The sequence below is a fragment of the Paramormyrops kingsleyae genome, chromosome 19 (genome assembly GCF_048594095.1).
Source record: "Paramormyrops kingsleyae isolate MSU_618 chromosome 19, PKINGS_0.4, whole genome shotgun sequence".
NCBI classification, from domain to species: Eukaryota; Metazoa; Chordata; class Actinopteri; order Osteoglossiformes; family Mormyridae; genus Paramormyrops; species Paramormyrops kingsleyae.
This window is the reverse complement of record NC_132815.1, coordinates 11,730,617-11,751,761: the sequence shown is the minus strand read 5'-3', so window position 1 is coordinate 11,751,761 and position 21,145 is coordinate 11,730,617. Positions and strand designations below refer to the sequence as shown.

The 21,145-nt window shown below is 47.7% G+C and overlaps 2 protein-coding genes across 3 annotated transcripts in view; one reads left to right on the top strand and one right to left on the bottom strand.

Annotated features, from left to right (window-relative positions):
* Positions 1–155: 155 nt before the first annotated feature.
* Positions 156–10,305, top strand: LOC111856745 (zinc finger and BTB domain-containing protein 2-like). Its single transcript, XM_023836953.2, has 3 exons — positions 156–1,936; positions 6,432–6,612; positions 6,827–10,305. The coding sequence occupies exons 2-3, from the start codon at positions 6,440–6,442 to the stop codon at positions 8,061–8,063; spliced, it is 1,410 nt and encodes a 469-aa protein (XP_023692721.1). The 5' UTR covers positions 156–1,936; positions 6,432–6,439; the 3' UTR covers positions 8,064–10,305.
* Positions 10,306–10,700: 395 nt separating this feature from the next.
* Positions 10,701–21,145, bottom strand: part of akap12b (A kinase (PRKA) anchor protein 12b) — a 40,438-nt gene continuing 29,993 nt past the window's right edge. For both annotated transcript variants that reach the window (XM_023836522.2, XM_023836539.2), the window contains 2 exons: positions 13,751–18,847; positions 10,701–12,760 (listed from right to left, as the gene is read on the bottom strand). In XM_023836522.2, the coding sequence (XP_023692290.2) occupies positions 13,755–18,847 (5,093 nt within the window). In that variant the 3' untranslated portion in view covers positions 10,701–12,760; positions 13,751–13,754. The remainder of the gene's footprint in view (positions 12,761–13,750; positions 18,848–21,145) is intronic.

The window sequence follows — 21,145 nt, the reverse complement described above, 5'->3', positions numbered from 1 at the left end:
TTTAAAACAGTAGACCTTATCTCCATTATCTAGTCTTGACGGGGGTGTGTGTGTGTGTGTGTGTGTGTGTATATATTTAAATATATATATAATCTCAGTTTTAGCTGCTCAAGAGCGCAATCAATCAAACAACTAGATCAACTAGGAGTCCATTGCAAGCTTGGGATAAACGAGAATGAACCCGTTCTGACAAACCTTAAAAAATATCTATGAAGATACTGGCTGGATCAAGTTTTCGCAGTGTCCCGGGCCTTCATTTTCCACTGAGGTCTTCTGGCTGAGGTTAGGCGTTGTAGGTCTACTGTAGCAGATATCAATCAGACAAACGGTAGGGTGACTTGAATCGACTTTTATTTGCCAAATAAAACTACTTAAAAAAGCGAAAACGACAAAGTATTACATCTAAATACTTTAAACTGGTTTTATATTTTTAACGGTAACGTAAATACATACGCGGTTTACTCGGTTTGGTATTTTTTTTATTTTTACATGCGCTTAAATAACGATATAAATATTAAAATGTCGGGAAACTGCGCTGTAATGTGCCCACGCAGTGTTTTCTCCACAAACAACGGCGCCGGGCGAAACTGCAAGGCTGAGAGGGGAGGGAGAGCAGATCTCCGTCGCGGCTCGGAGCTCCTCGCACATGGCATCGTTGATGGCACCCAGGTCACCAATGCAGCGCAGAGTCGGTATTCATGTGCGATTAAATGTGCGCTGTATTGCTAAACTATTAATACCCACTAAAATCTTAACAACTGGTCCTTAACTAGTTTATGAATTCAACTATTGTTTCGTGCAACATAGCTAGGCTTCGCTTACCGACTGGTCGGATTCTCGGAAGATTTTATAACCTCGTTTTATTAGGCTACTGTCTTCAATTAAGTAGATCCTTTAGTAAAAATTGTACCTTGGCGCCGCGCAAGAAATTAGAGGTTTGGTGCGTCGGTCCGTTAAACGATCGAGAACTTCCTTTATTCTAAATGTGAAATTATAGACCGCAAGAAGCTTTTCAACATTTACGGTATACGTTTACACGCACGAAACACCTTTATGTAGTTGAACTGGTTAGAAAACAAAACTGTTTCAGCACTGGGATTTTCGTTGTAATTTACACTTGTACATTTTCACTTGGTCACGGGAAAATTCCCATGTGAAAATGTGGTGTTTAGATTAACTAAAGGGAAGACACATTTCTGACTAAATTAATCGGAAACCACACATACACATACATAGTTTGCTTTTCTGATTAAACATCTTGTCAAACCAGGTGGCTTTCAACATGTGTGATACGTCCTCGCAATTAATAGCTCAAAATTATAAAAGTTTAAATTAAACACATTATTTAGCATTATAATTCTGCCGACAAAAATGTATGCACAAATAAATACATGCATAATTGCATATCATGAATATGCTTAAAAACGCTTTATCTTAACGTCACCGTGCAGCTTGTATTTAGCTTGTTTACAACTAACCGGGTAAATTATACAAGCCTACGTGAACCCCTTTTTCATGGGGGTGGGCTGGGCTCTGACCCGCGGCTGTTTTTCTTCCCAAATCGGTCTAGTTATATTACATGCCCGATCACTTGGATTAAATAAATCAAACGACTGCAGCGCAGCCGATATTGACCTTTGGCTACATTAAGTATGTGCCGGGTAACTATTCACATGGTGGCACCCCTAAAACAGCAGCAAACGCGAGTCAGATTTGGAGAGAAAGGCAGGCGAGCGCGAGAAGGGTCCGGGACAGTGGGCTCTACAACTGCTGTTTTTTAAGTGATTTAGACAGTCATGTGATCGTAACGTAACGCGACCGGAAAACACCGACGACCATCGCCGCCAATGCTGCGTTCAGAGGAACAGAGCAGCTGCGAGCCCAGCGGACAAGTCCCCGGTAACAAACAGCGACACGCCGAAGAAGAGCGCAAGAGGTGAGGCGTCCGCCGCCGCCGCGCTTTCACAACCGCCACCGTTCGTATCTTTGTTTTGTTTGAAATGAGCTGGTAGCGTTTCAGCCACTTTGAAGTTTAAAAATACATTCGGTGACCACCCTTCCCCCTGCGTGCGTGCGTGTGTGCGCGCGTGTGTCCGTTCCGCGCGGGGGCTCCAGTCCGTCCGGCTCCGCGCTGCCGCCTTCCCGGCCGTCGGGCTCAGAGTGGTGGCTGGGAAGCCTGGGAACCGCTCGCCCGCTTCGCTGGGGAAGGGGCTCGGCGACGCGAAGCGGACCCGTAACCGGGAAAGCGTCGGACAGTTTGTGCCGTGGGGAAGCGAGGAGGGGGGGTGGGTGGCTGGGGTAGGGGCGGTGTGGTGGGGAGGGAGGGAGGGGGGGGGAGAGAGAGAGAGAGAGAGAGCGAGCGAGCCTGAGCGAAGGCGTGCATGTGTCGGTTCTCGGTCGGTTTATTTTTTGTTTGTGAGGCAAGCGCACTGCGGAAGTGGTTTTACTCTGCGGGAGAGCTGTCTGACCCACGTGTCTCCGCTGGGGGCGGGCCTTTCTTACACACACACACACACACACGCGCGCACGCACACACACACGTAAATATACATATGCATACACTCCTTGGGCACTTCGTTTATGTTCCCTTTCCTCCAAAACTAGCACTTTCTGTTAAGAGCAGCTCCCACTTCTGTGTAACGGCTGGTTTCACAGCGCGCAGAGAAAGTCACCAGCTCGCTGCCAGTTGCATGCGACCGAAAAGATGCATGACAGCAGCTCAGCCGTGTGTCCACATTGTGGTTTGTTAAATTATTTATGAGTTACTTTAGAACAATCACCGTGGTGTCATGTTACGTTTTGCGGTGGTCTGCTTAAAATTTGTCTTTACTTAAAAAAGTTATTTGACCATTCCTCACCTGACTGCATATTCTGGCTGGGGTATTAGGAGGGGGTCTTGAACCTATGCCAGGCAGCAGAGGGCACAATACAGAGATACACCCCAGATGGGATGCCAGTCTATTGCATCACACGCACACGCACGCACACACACACACACACTCACTCACTCTCTCTCTCTACAGGGAATTCAGTAGTGCCATTTAACTGTTACCCACTGCTTATCTTTGAACTGTGGGAGGAAACCACATGACATGGGACATGCAAACTCCACACACACGCAGAGCGGACGTGGGATTCAAACCCCCAACCCCGGAGGTGTGAGTCAACACTGTTACCCACTGAGTTGCTATGCCACCAAATTAAAAAAACTGTTGTGAACCTCAAAACGTGTAAAAAAAATTAAAATATATATAAATATATGTATGGGAGAGGTCAGCCGTTGTTTTGAGTTTAAATTAAAATTGTCATCTTTTTGTCTGGTGGTTTTGTTCCCGGATTCTTTCTTGCCTGTTGACTTTGCTAAATAAAACTTACTTAACTGACCCCGTCCTTTGTAATAAAGTTACGCATGGAGTCCACCGTCTGTACCATGGTAAGCTCTCAGACACTTCCCAGCTGCCTGTCACTGTTTTATATTTGTGTTAATGATGCACGTGATTATGTAACCTTTGTATTGATACAGGGGAAGTGTATTAGCATTAATCATAATACTGGTTTGCTACAGTCCTACTCGCAATGCCATCGCTAGACCTTAGTCATTTCTTCTGTATCCCCTAGGGCTTGTTTTTTGTGCTTAACTCCAACTAATGTAAGCGGTGCCCAGGCTTCAGGGCAAGGCGGCAGTCAGTCACATGGTTGCCATGGCAGCCGTGGGGTCAGAGTTTGATATGTGGACTTGAAGCTTCTGATGTGGGAACCAGTAAGCTCTTCATAGCCACCTACCTATGTAACTGACCTGATCCTGACCCCTGTCCTGTGCTGGGCTCCGCAGCCTGGTCGCGGAAAGGGGGAGGGAGGGATTGAACATGGCGGAATAAGCAAACCCTAACCTTTTGTAGTTGGAATGGATCCTGAGCGGGAATAATAAACAGCAAGAGTGCACGGCTTCTCAATAGTTTTTATAAAAATACATTCCTCCCCTCTCCGGAGAGGTGACCCTTGGATGGCGACGTGAATCTCAACCCCCGTGGGGTTATACGTCAGCTCACCCCCTTCCCCTTTCCCAATTCCTGCCTCTTCCTTCACCGCTGGATTCCTCCTTCCTGCCCCCTCAAGACATGGCTTTTTCCCAGAATAACCAGTGACATGCTCTGGAATCTACATTTTAAGCAGATCCGTATGTTTTGGGCGTATTTACACACAGCCCCATTAATCTTGTTTTGAAATGTAAAAATCAGGAACGAATAATATTAATGGTATGACCTAGGAGTAGGGGCGGGTTACAATATATTACGGGCTTTCGTCCGATATCAATTTAAAGTTAACAAAACACATTGTGAAATATGCTGAGCTTTGAAAACAAAGAGGGGAGTTGAAGTCGGTGGCAGGAAGCTCATGAGACGTCTTAATTTGGCTTTCTGCAGTCTTGTTGTTTTAACCCGTTGTTAAATCCCCAAAATACAGATGTCTAGGGATTTCCTGGAGGGACCGGGGGTGGGTTTCTGCTGTATAGCAGTATGGTTTCTATGTGATGCCTTTCCTTGCTAACATGGATAGTCTTGGAGTGTTGGGTCATGGCAGATTTCAATCAGGCGCGATGTGTTTTTGTTTTCGTCTTACCCCTCAACGTCTACCACGGTTCACTCTTGGCGATGTGAATGCCAGCCAAGTTTTGAGAGATCCTCCCATCTCTGATGTCTGTTGTAAACAACACAGGTAACACGCATGGTAGTCTTTGGCAGTTCTGGGTAATTTCTCATCAGCCACCTCCCAGATTACATATGAAAGTTTTAGATAAACACGCACCTTGTGAAGATGATATGGTAAAATGCCCTTGTAAGGTATCCTGCCATCTGCCTGTTCATCAGTGCCCTCGGTCCTTCTCTCATAACTTGATACTGAGTTTATCCGATTATTAGTATTTATTGGATGTAAAATCCCCAGAATAGCAAGGGTAGTGATGACTCCAATAGGTGTGTGTCTGTGTGGGTCATGTATGTATTACATTCTGGAGATTAAATGTCCTCACAATGGGATAAAAACCTGTTATTTTGATGATGTGGGGACCATTTTTTGAGTCCCCACAAGGAGGATCTCGATTTTTAAAAAAATCTATGACTGCAATCAAAAAACTAAAAATGCCAAAAGTCTTGTATTTTGTTTGGTTACTTATGGTTAAGGTTAGGGCTGGGTAGAGGTTAAGGTTGTCATTGCTGTGACAGGGTTTTTCCTATTGAAATGAATGGATGGTCCCCACGAAGATATGAATACAAACGTGTGTGTGTGTGTGTGTGTTTGTGTGTGTGTAAACAGTCATTGTTGGTCTGTGTTTGACAGATTTCAGGAATTAGCTTACAGAGGTAGTCCACATTTCTATATGAATTTGTGACCATTTGGTGTGGTAAATCTGTCATAGTAGTATCTGTCATAGTAGTATTAATGAACATCATGTCTTTATTGTCAATTTTTTTTCTGTCAAGTGTGTGATACTGTGGAAGTTGTTGGCTTTTGAATTGTTGACAGATTTTTTTTTTAACGAATTATGGTTTGTTCGTAGTTTTGAACTATAAATATGACGTGAAACTGCTAAACTAAGCTGGTAAATGTCCGTAAGTGCATCTTTCTCCGTCCTGATCGGTGTCTGTGGGTCTCTGGTCATATAGCTATTCGCTTACAAGTCCCCCTTCCTCTTCCCCCCCACCTGAAGCACCCAGTGAGCGATGTGTGACTTGTGTGCTCTCGCCACATGCATGTGCCAGCCGCATGGTCTCACGAGCCCTGGGGGTCACAGGCTGTTCCGTGCTCAGCTACATGGACACAGCCGATCCGTCCGTGTTTCAGTTCTCACACACTTCATGCAGGACTGGGAGGACTGGGAGGACCGGGGGGGAAGGGAGGAGACTGAGTGGCTTAATAAGCTGTGAAGTCATGCAGTATCCAGAGTAAACCTCACACCCACATAGTGCAAATGAGCACGGCTGCAGCAAACAGCATTATATTTTCAAACCCTAGTTAAGAGCTGCTTCTTGTTGATAAGCTGAATCAAGTTCAGACTCCACTTCAGTCTGCGCCCACGTTGTGATTTGCTGCGCTGTGAATAAGACTTATTGATGTGCTTTAAAACATCCAACAGCTCTTGCTCCGAGTAGCGCAAGCCAGCCCTTTTAAATGCTGTGCGCCTCTTTACCATACTTCTGCAAAGCATGATCGCCCGCGCTGGGCATGTGCTCGGCTGGGTGAGTGTGCTTCGCACTCACGGGAGCACGCTGGAATAGTGCATGAGGAGACCTGAACAGTGAGCTTCGCTTCTCTGGTTGGTTGAGGGCTGCTTACTTCCCCTTGTGTGTCGCCTTGGTGGGTGGGGGGTCGTTGAGCTCTGGCCCTGAGCGTAACAGGAAGCAGCCTTATCTCGCTCTCTCTCCATGTAACAGGTTGAAGAATGGAGTTGGCCAACCATGGTCTTGTCCTCCTGCAGCAGCTCAACGCTCAGAGGGAGTTCGGTTTCCTGTGCGATTGCACCGTGGCCATCGGAGACGTGTTCTTCAAAGCACACAAAGCCGTGCTGGCTGCCTTCTCCAACTACTTCAGGATGCTCTTCATCCACCAGGACAGGTAACGCCAGTGGCCACCTCTACCCAGGGGGCACTGCTGTCACGGATGGGTGTTGCTTTGTTGAAGGGGGTGGATTCATCAACGTGTGAGTGAGTGTGAACAAATATAAATGCAAACGAGAGATGAATTTTAAGCGTAATGTTTGGATTGCTTGTAAAGGGAATTAGCCTGAGAAGTGCATTGTGAAGCTGCGATTGACTCTGGCCTTCCGTAGTGACTGTGTGCGGCTGAAGCCTGCGGACATCCAGCCCGACATCTTCAGCTACCTCCTCAACCTGATGTACACGGGCAAGCTGGCCCCGCAGCTCATTGACCCGGCACGCTTGGAGCAAGGCGTCAAGTTCCTGCATGCCTACCCGCTGCTGCAGGAGGCCAGCCAGACGTCCTTCGCCCACACAGAGCATCCGCTGCCGCTGGCTGCGTCCCTCTACGGCATCCAGATCTCGGAGCAGCAGGCCGGCCGGCTGGCCTCGCGGAGCGGGCCGCCCTCGCCCTTTGACCTGGAGCTCCTGGCGGACGGGAAGGGCGCGGCGGGTCCCGAGGCCGGCGTCGGCGCCTACGGGTCCCCCAGGGATGATCCTGACCAGGAGATGCCTGCTGTCACCACGGCGACCGTTCCCACGGTGGCAACCACCAATGCCATCCTGCACGTGAAGCCCAGCATCATGAAGAGGGGTGCCCATTTCCGCAAGCACTACACGTGCCACCTGTGCGGTTCTCGCTTCACGCAGCGCTGCAACCTCAGGGAGCACCTGCTGCTGCATGCCCCGGCCTCGGTACCCACGGCGATGGCACCTCCGCCAACCGAGGTGGAGGAAACCGGGCGCGACCCTGCCAGTGACAGCGAGCAGCCGCCCCAACCCACTATGGGCTCGCCCCAGCCCCAACTTGAGCTCCCCCAGCCCATCACCGACATAGGCCAGCCCCAGGCTGAGACGCCCCCCCCTTCGGACATCGCTGACATCGACAACCTAGAGAGCGGCGGGCTGGACCGCGAGGTGAAGCGGCGTCGTTACGAATGCAACACATGCGGCCGCAAGTTCATCCAGAAGAGCCACTGGAGGGAGCACATGTATATCCACACCGGCAAGCCGTACAAGTGCAGCGCATGTGGGAAGAGCTTCTGCCGTGCCAACCAGGCCGCGCGCCACGTCTGCTTCAGCCAGGACCGACAGGGCGCCGAGCCCTGCGCCGAGGAGAACGGCCAGCCGGAGGCACTCTTCCTGGCCGCCGGCAGGCCATACAAGTGTAACGTGTGCGAGACCACGTTCTCCAGCCCCAACGAGGTCATCAAACATCTCTGCTTCTCCCAGAGCACCCAGGGCTTCCCTATACTGGACAGCCCCGGCGGCATGCAGGGTGACGAGCTGCCCAAAGATGAAGGTTCCGACTCTTCGAACACCGCGTCCCTCATAACGGCCATCAAAACCGAGGAGATCTTAGTCGAATAGAACCAGCCAAACAGAGTAAACCTTTTTGTTTTGTTTTTTTTGAAGCGAAACATGGTCAGTACTTCCACTAAAATGTAGATTAAATGTGACTTTCAGCAAAGGGCCTTTTCAGCTGAAAACATTTTTCTTGTAGCAAGTTTTTTTTTTTGGATGTGCGCCCCCTAGAGCCAGAAAGAAAAATTGCAAGCACATGCTCAATACCTTAATTTATACCGAACGCTTCATAAACATTGATTTGAATACACAAGGCTGAAGAGCACCTTTTTGGGTTTTGCCTATGAGCTATTTACCAACAAATACTGCTGCAGAATATTACCAAAAAGCACGGTGGAGTTGCCATTTCAGCTGGTGGTTTATCTGTATTTGAACGTATTAGTCATCACCTTACCTCCCTACTAAAACTCGAACCCATTTGCTTGAAACTGAGACCCAGCACCCTACTGTGACAGAACAAAAATCCAATCGCCTCCTGTAACGGGTCACTACACTGACACCATCATACATACTCTGCTGTGTGTAAGGGGGGGGGCAGGATAGAAACGCGGAGTGTATGCTGTGCCTCGCCCATCTTGTTGGGTCATAGGGTTTTTTTTGGGGGTGGGTTAGGACGTTAATGATGATCTGCACTAGAATAGTATCACTGCAGTGGAAGGACAATTTATAAGAGAAATCGTTTTCTAGGTCATTGTACCCCTTGTTTAACAGTGTATTTTCAGAGTAAAATGACTACTGTTATGTACACACTGGTTAAATACGGTAATTTTAAACCTGGGTAATTTTTACATTGAATTTGTAGAGTTTTATTGAGATGCATTTTGGAATAATCTTTCATTCCCGACAGCAGAGCTTAAAACAAACAAAACAGCCCGTGCCCCTCGTTAGCCGGCAGTCACGGTAAATGCCATTTCTGGAGGCGCGCAGCCGTGTTGATGGGAGGAAGTCGACCTGATCACGAGCCCAACTTCCTGTTCCTTCCGCACAGGAACTGTTCCCCCCGTGCCAACATTCATTCTGATGACTGCTCCAATTGCAGGACGTTTGTCTTCGGCCGCTGCAGCGTCCGATCGGTCTTTCTGGAACTCTGTTACATCATTTTATTTATTATTATTGTTTTTTTAAAGGATGATCTGAAAGCACACATTTTGTACCATGAGCTTGTACTGTGTTGTGCTTCTTGCCAACTTACCCTCTGGTCATATGCTCCAGTTCCCGATGCCCATATATTTTTTTGATATACCTTCCTAATTTTATATACAGTACTATATTTACCAGATATATTTTATATTGCTGAAGTTGTATATTGCTTTTATGTAGAAATATGGTTGTCTAATAGAGTAGATGTTTTGTGTAATTTTATTTTTTAAATTCAACACCCGTGTGTTTCACGACGAACAAATATTAGTGCATCCATACCGCTGTCAGATGGCGTTTTATGTGCCGTAGTGTTCAGTCCCTTTCACCGCATGCAGGTTTCCGCTGGCGAGAGTGACTGTCCCCCGTTTAAGCACTAAAACTGTGGCCAACAGAGTCACGTGAGCAGAGCCCTCTTGGTAAAATGGTAGTGAAATGGAGAAGTGTCCTCATTGGTCGGGTTTTTGGAAAAACACTGTACTTACCTACTGATCTGTGTCTGCCCAATAAGCAGCTTTTCGGCTAGCAAATCTGGTTGTAGGCAGTTGTGGGAGCAGGCAAGGGCGGAGGTGGCTGACTTTGCTAATCTGCAGTGGGTTTACGTGGCTGGCCGCCTAACCGTGACCCGGTCTGAGCTCCTGACAATGGAATCGATGAGCACTGAGAAATCGGACAGTTTTCATGTCTCCTCGAAGGAACGTATATTTATTTAATGTAAGAACTCTGTGTGAAGGCATTGTTTAATTGATACTACTGATTGTTTTCATTTTAATATGCTTCCCAGCTTGTGTAACGTTTCTTATCCTATCTGTTGGTTCAGGGGAGTGAAAATGAGCCTTATGTCTGTGTGTGACCAGACATTGTTTTTCACGGGCAGGAATTTCTCATCAATGTTTTTTTTTTCCTGGACTTATTTATGCAACATTTGTAATTTCCTTTTCGGAGTCTTTGATACGCACAGGTCAGGCAGGACGAGTCATCAGCACTCTGACCCGAAGTCTGAAAGCAGTCAGGACACCCGCCGTGGTCTGTGATCTCAGGAATGTGCGCCGTCTCCTTTGTTTCCATGGTGAAGAATGGAAAAGTCAATAAATTTTAAAAAAATCAGAAATGATGAGTCGTTAAATACTACAGAAATGTGGTGGTGGTTGTGTGGGGGGGTTATTTATTGATTGTCCAGCCACTGGCTTTTATCCTAACATATGGTGGACAGTGCTTTGGGGGTGGGGCACGATGGTAAAGAATCAGATTCCAGATTTGTCATGACAGCTGGGTGGAAGGATACAGGGGAGAGGGGATTTTACTGTGCGTGGTTTGGGATGCATCCTATGAATCCAGGCATACTGTGCAGGAAATGTATTTGGGTCCAACCTTCCGTTCCCTGGTGACTTTCAGGGAGTTCGCCATCTACATGTACTAATGTAAGGGTTCGAAAACACCTGCGATGCCCGTTTGGAAGGGATGGTAATGCCATGGACCACAATGCACTCTGTGCCAAGGGCACTGTTCTGTAAGGCTAAGTTTATTGGAAGGAAGTTTTAGACATGATTTTCATATTCATATTAACAGCATGTAAATATAAAAGGCAGGATTTAATTTCATGCTTGTTATATATTTAAGAGTTACTCGATGTTATTACAATGTGATTTAAGGTATAGAGGTATACAGTTTGTACAAAGGTTACCAGGTTCACATTTAATTTGTTACAAAAAGCTCAGAGTGGAGTGAGGAACGTCGAAAGTCGAACGCGAGGGGCTGCTGGGTGGCGCAGAGGAGGGTGGAGCGGGTCGCTGCGGCTTTTGGGTTGACCGGGGCCAGCTCGCCTAGCTGAACAGTTAGAAAACTAATGACGGCATCGTTCTGCACAATCTGCACAGTGATCTCTGTGCTAAAACTTTTTATTAAACTCGCGACCAGAACAATAACTAGCACAGAGGTAGCGCTCCCCGCTGTCTTTGTTCAGCCTGCTAGCGGCATCGTCTATCTTCGTCTTCGTACAAAAGCTTAGCCAGGTGCTAGATGCTACCTCATGAAACCCATGACATAACAGTCTGATTCGCTTACGAGCTCCAAACCCTGTCAAAAATGCAGCCTGTGACGTGGGAGGAGTGTATTTGGGATCTCCTGTGAGCTTCTAACCTCGATGGCGTGGGAGATGACACGAGACAGTTACCTGTGCAAGGTATGAACAGATTCCTAACGTCTATCCTTGAATGCATCCTGTGACTATGCACCATCCTGTCTAAAACCCTGCAGCAAGGTGTTTCTGATATGTCACCATTAGGGGGCACAAAAGCACCACACATTTCCAGTGTGACACAAAGCTTGCAAGCCCAATACAGACAACGCTGTTTTGAGATCGATCACTCAGCTACGCCTGTAATCCCCCATATAAAACGCCTGGACTCACCTGCAGACTGGAGTGCAGTGTTCACTGTACACACGTACACAAGCCCCAACATCAACGTGATCTGTACACCCATGCAGTTACAATTTGGTCCACTACATTTTTCAGCAACGCAGTGTCTCGCTCGCTAAGCTTAATCTTTAAACATACCCCTTCACATTATTGAAACAATGCTAAACTACACTTCCGAGTCCTCTGATGCGCACATATATCTACATGGATTTTTTTTTTAAAAAACCTTTAAAGAGGATGGTGTACATTAAAATCTTTATAGCAAGAATAACGATTTTTTTTCTATATTCTATATTTTCTACCGTGTTGCACTATCGGCAAGGAAATAAACACTCTCTGAATTTGACGTACTACTTTACAGAGAGCAGGCGCTAGCGTTTCAGCAGCAGGGTGAACCTACAGCACACTGGATGGATCAGAAGATGCCAGAGAGAAGCTGCTGACGTTCACAGAACAGTTCATGCACACGGTCCACACTGTTACCGCGGAATGCGGCCGCTCAGAGGTGGCGCTCGCTTCACATTGATCTCAGGGTTTGTTTTTTGTTTTTTTGTATTTCAAAATCAAGTTATTGGAAAGCGCACTTCTGTACCATGAAGCCTCAGTGAGAAAACAAGAAATACCTTTACGCTCTTAAAGCAGCAGAGGAGAGCTTTGGGAATCATTGTCAAAATAATATAAATACAAAAACAGATGGGAGTGTCAGCTTAGTTCAGATATAAATACAATATACAAGAAAGTGCCCCCCCCCCCCCCCCCAGCTCTGGAAACATACAGACGTGTTTCACGACTCTGCTCACGGGACAGTCGTAGCAACGCAAGCAGACGGGGCAGCAGAATTGGGTGGAGTGGAATTTTGAGGAGGGGGGTGTCACAGTAGGCATACATCACATTTGTTCACTAGCCGAGAAAAGCGTCAGGCTGGACCGGGGTTGGACTGCGTCGGGCTGTGGGTGGAGCTATTGGTGGAGCCCCCTGAGTGGGCAAACAGGCAGGGAGACAGAGCAGCTGTGTGTGTGTGGGCGGGGGTGTCACTCGCTCAGTTGTAGGCACGGCAGAGCCCAGTGTCAGTGCATATCTCCAGAACCGGCACGCGGTTCCCCTTTGGACCCTCCTCTCTCGCAGGGAATCGCTCCTCCGGGCCGGCCTACCGAGAGACAGGGGAAGGGGGCAAGGGGGGGCAAAAGAAGAAGGGAAAAAAAAAACACAAAAACATCAGCATGTCTGTTCAGAAGCTATGCGTGTTGCGCGAGTCACGGTGAAAGATGCAGCAAAGCATGCGCAGAGTTCCACAGGAAGCACACGCTGCGGCTGCCGCCCAGGTGACATCCGTATGCGTGAGACCTCGGGCCTCACTGCGGCGGCATCAAGGACAGACTGCTGACTCATGCCTCCACCCCCCAGCAGGGGGAGGAGAGACGCACAGGCGCAGACCGGCCGGTCCTGCGCATCCGCCCGTCTGCTGCAGTGCTGCATTCGCATTCGTCAAACATGCATCAGTGGCCCCCTCCCCTACCCTGTATACGTCACTGCGGACAGGTCCAGCGTCTTTATTCCCCCCTGTGTTTACAAACACAGTACCACCCCCACCCGCATAGTTTCTCTCTTGCAAGCAAGCTCTGAGCTTTTCTGGGCAGCACGTTACAAAAAAGCCCCCCCTCCCTTCACCTGACTGCTGAAGGTGACACAACAGCATCTCTCCCTGCTTGTCCTTGCCTCTGACCATCTCCTCGCAAGGTCTGACAAATGGCGGAGCGCAGATGCCGGAGGCAGAGGAGGGACGATCAGTCTTTTGGCACAACTACACCTGCCCTCACATGTTCTCCATCAGCGCTGACTACAAAGACGTGGCCGAGTGCCAAATTCCCGCTTTGAAATCCTGGGGCCCTTAAATACCTGTGCCTTGGACAAAAGCTTTTTCATCTGGCTGGCCTGCTAGGTCCGTTTAATAAAGGACCATTGATGCTTAACGGCAGCGTACGGAGACTGGATGGAGGGGTTCTGACAGGTACTTCTCCAAGTACACATGCATAACGTTGCAAATAACATCTTCTCCACCATAAAACCCAACAGTGTGAACCAAAATTTAGAAGTTTAAAAGTATATTTCTAAACATAACACGTGATCAGCCCCTTACTATTTCATGACGCGGCGGTCTGCTCCGACGACACAGGCTGCAGCTCGCTGGCCTTCTCCAGGATCACTACTCCGGCGACCTCCGAGGCACCGCTGATGGCCGTCTGTCCCATGGTCTTCTTTGCCTCCACGGAGTCGGCATCTGTGGCCAACGGACATCCCGTGGATGCATCCTGGGCCTTTGTATCACTTGCCTTGGGATCTCCTGTCTCTGTGGCTATGCCATCCTCAGCAGGGGCTTCTTGTGATTCTAGCTCTCCACTCACCGTCCCATCGCCATGATCTTCCACACACATCTTGGGAACTGCGGTCTCTGCATCCTGACTGAGAACAGGAACTGCATCGTCCTTTGTACTCAACTCAGTGGCACCCTGAATCAGATCCTCTTCTGCTTGTTTCTCCTCTTCTTTATTGATGGGCTCCACCACTGTCTGCTCGGTTGTTTCTGCTTTGACTGTGCCGGGGACTTGCACGTCTTCATGCTGTACCTCCTCCTGTAGGACAGTCTCTGATGCTTTGTCATCTTGACATGTCATTTCTGCTACCCTGCTTTGTTCCTGTGATTCTGCTTCTGCTTCATGAACTTCATCTTTGCTTTTTTTCTCCTCTATGACAGCAGCGGCCCCCTCTTGACTCTCTTCTTTTCCTTTTACAACTTCTTGGGTTGCCAGACTTTCATGTTTGTCCTCTGCATGTTCCTCATGAGTTTGTGTCTCTTTTTCTTGAGCTGTCACATCTATTTCCTGTTTGATTTCCTCTGGAGGCTTGACAGAAATATCTTCCTGATGAATCTCCGCTGGGACCGCAGAGCTTTCCGTGGCTTCAGATTGACTAACTTTGGTTGTTTCCACTTGAACGGCTTCTTGGACCGTCTCAGGGAGAATCGGCTCTTTGGGTTCCTCTGTTTCTTGTTTGACCCCTTTCTCACCTGATGCCTCCTCCTCTGCTTTTGAACTCCCTGGCACCATTTCCTTTCCCTCCTCTTGTTCAGCGAGCCCTGATTCACTTTCTTGCTTTGACAGGTCATCCAATGCATTCTTGCTGGCCACCTCAGCATCAGATGTGCCATCCACTTCAACATGTTCCACTTCTTTTTTCTGCTCTGTTTGCATCACTTCCAGGTCCACCTTCTGGGTCACCACCTGAGTTACAGCATCACTGTCCTCAGCAGTAATTCCTGCATCCTTTACCTGCTCCATTTTCAAGTCGACATTCTGGATGACCGCCTCAGCAACAGCTGTGCTGTCCTCTTTTACAGTTTCTGCTTCCTGAATCTGCTCCGCCGGCATTTCTTTTAGTTCCTCTTCTTTCGCACTCACATCTTCAGCTGTGGTACTGATGCTGATTGGAGCTACGTCTGTCGCTACTCCAAGAGCTGCTTCCACAATTGGGATTTCTGTGCTCGTCACACTAACATGGACCTCACGATCGCTCTCCAGCACCACCTCATCCTTGACCTCTGCCATCTGTGAAGGAACGGACTCAGACGGTGGTTTAATGACACAGGTTGTCTCGTTAGAGGCTAACAGTTCAGCTGTTGGTGCTACCACAGCAATGGGAGCCTCCTTGATATCTGAGATTTCAGCAGTAGGGGGCTCCGGCATTGAAACAGTCACTTCCTGTATCACACACTGGTTCACTACTTCTACTGGAGTAACCTCTGCCTCAGCAACATCCTCCTTAATGGCTTCAATTTCCTGCACTGCATCAGCCTTCACAAGAGAGACTTCAGTAATGTGGGCGATATGGGCACTGAGAGATTCTTCTATTGTTGTATCTAGTGGGCCTTCTGTCTCAGTTTTGGGTGTGTTTTCTGCTACTACTGTTTCCTCAAGAACTTCAGACGCGCCCTGTACTAAATTGACCAAAGCTACCTTAACGGGTTTCGGTTCTTGCAGCATATCTGCATGTTCATGATCTGGCATATGTTTAACCTCCCCCATTAATATAACTTCAGTGTCTTGAATCCCCTTGACAGTTTCTACCTGTACTTCCACCCATTGTGCAGTCTCCTCTACATCAGACAATGGCTTTGGTTCTCTTGCTTCTGTTTTGAGCTCCTGGACTTCAGCCACAAACACGCAATCTTCTCTAACCGTCATTACTTCAGATTTCTCCGCTTTCTCCTCAACAACCACTTCTGTGGATATAGCCTCGCCGACTTCAGTGATGCTCTCCACAGATGCCTGCATTGTCTTCTCCTCGGCAGACGCAATTTCTTGAGAGTTAAGGCCAGTGCAGAGAGCGGTAGCTTCAGATTTTGCATGCAACTCTAGAATAACAGCCTCCTCATTCGTAGCAGACTCCAAAACTTGTGCGGTAACTGAAACAGCAACAGACTCCTGTTGTAAGTCTGTCATTGTCAAGGACTGGGCATTTTCTGTGTGGGTTATAGTCTGTACTGCTTCTAGCAGTATGGCTTCTGTCTTATCCATATCATATTCTGCCTGCACTGGAGTTGTGTCGCCAGATGTACCAGGGGATTCTGTGAGTCTGGACACTGCTGAAACCATTTCTGTTGTTTCTTCTGTGAAGGACACTTCAGGCACCTGTTCTACAGCTGTCGTGACCTCGGAAGTTAATTCCACAATGTCCTCAGCTATGGTGTCATCATGGGAAGCTTCCTCGGCAGTGGACTTGGGTGTGGCTATGGTGTCCCCTTCTTCTGGTATATCACTTAGTGGCTGTTTAATTATGCATTCTGTTGTTTCTTGAATGTCCGCCACAGCTGTTGGCGATATCCAGGATGGTAGTCGTTCCTCAGCATCAGCCACAGCTTTGACCTGAGGTCCAGTGATTGGCACGGCATCGATGGGTTTCTCTCCCTCAGATTCTGGAACTGTGGGCTCTTGTTTTGATTCTTCAGCCTCAGTAGTGCTGGCTGGCATTTCTGTAGCTGCTACATTGTCCTTTGAAGCAATATTATCTTGCTCAACTTGTTCAGAGTCATATTCTGATAACGGAACCACAGCAGGTGTGTCAGAGTCCTCCTCGGCTGAACCCAAAGATTTCCCCGCCTCGTCGGACGAGACCTGCTCTTGCTTTCCATCCGATTTCTTTTTCCTTCGCCCAGGGATCAGCTTTTTAAGTGAGAAGGAGGATTCCTCCTTGGGAATTTCACTGTCTGACATTTGCTCAGAGGTGGTACCAGCAGTGGCCTCCTCAGCCTTGTCCTCTGCCTTCACTTTGCGACGTGGGGTAACAAACCTTTTCAGTGACTCCCACGTTGAGACTCCATCTCCTTCTGATGGACTCCCAGCCTGTTCAGGGGATGATGTCAAATTTTCATGATCTGCCTCTTGAGAACTTCCAAGCAGTGCTTCTGCAGTTTTTGGCTGTTCTTCCTCTATTCTTGGAGTCTCGTCATCTGAATCAGAGGTCTTTCTGGCCCTCTTTTTGGAAGATCCAACACAAATCAAGGCTTCCCAAGACACAGATGTATCCATCTTCTTTTTTGGTTCTTCTGTGCAGGGTTCGGTCTTCTGCTCCTCCTCAGCAGGTTTTGGCTCTTCTTGCTTTTCAACAAAGACAGCACTGTCTGTGGAGGACAACGTTGCAGACTTGGGTTTCTCAGGAGCATCATCTTCGCTGTCCGATGACTTTTTGACACGTTTTTTTGGTGTCACCAACTTCTTGAACGAGGCCCATGGAAGAATGCCGTCTTTTTTCTTATCTCCTTCACCTTCGTTCTCAGGAGCCATTTCTGTTTGTCCGGGCTCCCCAATGACGTGCTCTACTGACTCCTCTGGGGAGGAAGGAGAGCTTTCTCCCTTCTGTCCTTCGGCAGATTCACAGGATGACTGAAGCTGTTCAGAAACATGCTCCCCAGATTCTGTCAGCTTGGCCTCAGCTTCTTTCTTTACTTTCTGTTTTTTGGAGGAAAGTTTCTTTAATCCGGACCCCGTGAGGAGTTTTTTCAATGGGCTTCCCTGGGCCTTGTTTTTTTCTTGGGAGGATAGGAGTTCTGCTTCCGTTGTGATTGCAGCGGGGACTTCTGCAGAAAGGACCTCCTCCTGATTTGCCTGACCTTCAACAGGACTTTCAGCCTTTGCCTCTGTAGATGTGACATCGGTAGCACCTTCAGCTGGCAATGATTCTGCAACCTCTTCCGGGGTGGTCTGAGGAGATTCAGCTTCCACATTAATCTCAGCTTTGATCTCATCCTCCTTTTGTTCCACCACAGCATCTGGGACTTCTGGGAGGAGTTCAGCCTTGCTTTCCTCTGTGCTGGTCGACTCTTTCTGCTGAGCTTCAGCCATTGTCTCCTCGATGGTTTCCTCTCCTTCTTTGGGGGATTCGGTTGTTTCCTCGTCCGTCTCCTTGATTTCCTCTTTGATGGCCACTTCCTTCTGGAGCTCCTCTTCTTTGGTCTTTTTGAAACTCGTCTTCTTCCGCAAATTGGAGAAGATGCCCTGTGTAAAGAACCTCTTCAGTGGGGACTGTGTTTCCTGGACTGTAGGACTGGTCTGGGACTCAGCTGGTGCTTCGCTCTCTTTCTCAGAAGTGACTTCCTCGGTGGGTCCCTCTGTTTCAACGGCCTGCTCCTCAGTATCTGTGGTTAATTTCTCTGCCTTCTCCTCAGCTGCGGGAGATTCAGCTCCCGCTTCCTCAGCTTGAGGCTCCTCAGGTGTCTCCTTCTTCTCCTCTGGCTCGATTTCTTCAGTAGCGCCTTTCTCAGTGGATTCTTCCTCAGCACCTTCCTTCTTATCTTCCTCAACAACACCGTTCTCCTTGGAAGCTTCAATGAGACCCTTCTCTTTGGGCTCCTCGGTGGCAGCCTCCTCGGCAACATCAGAAGCACTGGCCTCGCCTTCCTCCTTCTTCACCGTCAGCAGCTGCACGGGGTCATTCTTCTCATTCTTGTCTTTTTTCAGTGTGACCTTGAACCCAACAAATCGGAAGATCTTCTTGAATCCCACCTCATTCGTTTCACTTGACTTCTCCTCTTCTCCTACCTTGGCCACTGAGGTTAGCTCGTCTGTTCCAGCTGATTCCTCCTCCTGCTTCTTTACCTCTACCTGTGGATCTGCCTCCCCTTTGAGCTCCTCCATATTTTCCGGCGCATCCTCCTTCTCAGTCTCGGCGTCTGCCTGACCAACTGCAACAGAAAAAAAAGAAAGAAATTGACCGGTTACATTCAAAGCTGCATATTTTTTCCACAAATTAAATAATTTCATTTTTTTTTTAATGAAATAATTAAGTATTAGTTTGATTTTTTTTCTACTAATACACGTCATCACAAGTCACACTATATAGCTTACTCGTTGTTCTTCCTCACTTCCTTACTAAGCATATTAATTTGATGCTTAGTTATATTTTCTTTTCTTTTTTTCTCTTTGGTCTGAATGCGCAATGGAGCCATTTGTGTCTCTTTACCTCTTTTGTTCTGACTGGTAGAGTGGGAAAGGTAACTGCAGGGGCTACAGGAACTGTGCTCTGCTATACTCAGAAGAAGTCCAGAGCTGTTAAAATTTTCATGAGCTGAAGCTGCACTATTTCATGCTTGCCTTTTCCACTTGGAAGCCATTCCCACACCCAGCTTCTGACACACTGGTGTACATGCAGGCACACAGGCTGATTTCATACTGAGCAGAACTCTGGGCAAAACCCATCTGGTCCTGAGAACAGCACTGTAACTTACACAATATGCATCTCCACTAAATCTCTGCTGGTTGTACAGTATATCAAGGTGTCAGAAACAGGTGATATGTAAGAGATACATACCAATAATGCCATAAGCAAGATATGCCCATATATGATAATAGTTTGGATAGGGATAATAGCACTCTGATTAATCTGATTATTATTCAGTCTGATCTAGTAAAAATAGTGTTCTGAGTGAGGCAGAAGGGTGTGGGGGGGTGAGGCATAAGACGATTGACAGTGGGGTTTGTAGGTTGCACTGTTAGGCCCTGTGCCCCCCACCCCTAATCCCCACAGAACACGGAAACACATCTGGGTCTCGATCTGAGTTCCCACGGCGACCAGCCCCCACCCCTACCTCTGATTACCTCCCCCCCCCCCCCCCGGCCCAAGCATACAAATTCCAAGAATTCCACAATTACAAATTCTCCGAATATCACCTTACACATCCTTAATCTCCGACCAATTACCAATTCGCAAATTGGTCTATCACTCCACTGACTATGAGGCTATGGCCACATAATTAACACCTAACCATATTCCCCATTTCCCCTTTCTGTAGCATTTAACCCTATAGAACCCTTTGTGTGATTTTGCACAATGGCACTCACCACACTGCACTTAAAATTCCTCAGCCTTAACCTGAAAAGCAACCAAAATATTCTTATAAAGGAAATACTGATCTGAGAGGTTCTGTGCAAACAGCAAAAATGTGTATTTAATTAATAATTGAAATCACTGAGTGATGTTCAAACAGTGTAATCCCTGAAATATTTGTTTAAGTCTCACACCTATAAGTCAAAGCACTTTCTGGTACTGCAGCTGTTTATAGAGGGCTCTGGTTCCATAGTTTAATTATCTGTCTAAATTTATAATTTGAAGTTTCATAACCTATCCCAACATTAATAGACAAGAATTACACAAATAAGTGTTTGGTTTCCTTCTCGCTAAAAGTGACATTAAACTTCCAGATCGGCTAGTTAACCTAGTTAACCAGCTAAGGTTAATAGGTGTTAGGTACCCTGGTCACATGGTGCGGCAGCAGTTTCGTCTTTAGGCGCTTTTGAATTATTCTCAGAAAGCAGCTCAGTGGTTTGACTGACAAGGCACAGACGGGTGGTTAAGCCTCAGCAAAACATCCAGGCAAACTAACAATTAAGGCATGGAGCTGTAAGCTCTGTGGATAAACAAACTGGAGGACTTAACCTTACGAGGACCACTGGCATTCTGTAATGCATCCCCTCGGCCCGCATCACAGCTGCAGACGCCTCTGTCCTCACCCCTGCCCCCCACAACACAGATACAGTTGTCCTGTGTGTCCGTTCTTGGCCCAGTCAGTTCTCAAGTTCTACCACGAGTATCAGAACCAGGGGTGGACCACAGCTGTCCCACGGCCGGGTTACTGCAAACCACGATTAAAAAAAAAAAACTTTGTGGGAGACACTTATAAGAGTCTGCAGTAACGGCTATAAAGCAGCCGCCTCCCCACAGGCATCTACTAGACGCCCGAGTGTAACCAAGGCAGGACCCCACCCCTCAAGCACCCCCTTGTAAGCCATAGTCACTCTTACACATACTTGCCATTATTAAGATAGTTGTTACTTTGTTATGCCAGGCCATTGATAGGCAAACAGCCGAACACAAACTAAAGAAGCCAGACTATAAAACAAGCAAACAGCACTTTGAAGAGATAAGGGGGTGCTTTGACCCGGATGGTAAATCTGAATAGCTAGGGGCTCATTAACGTGTTGTT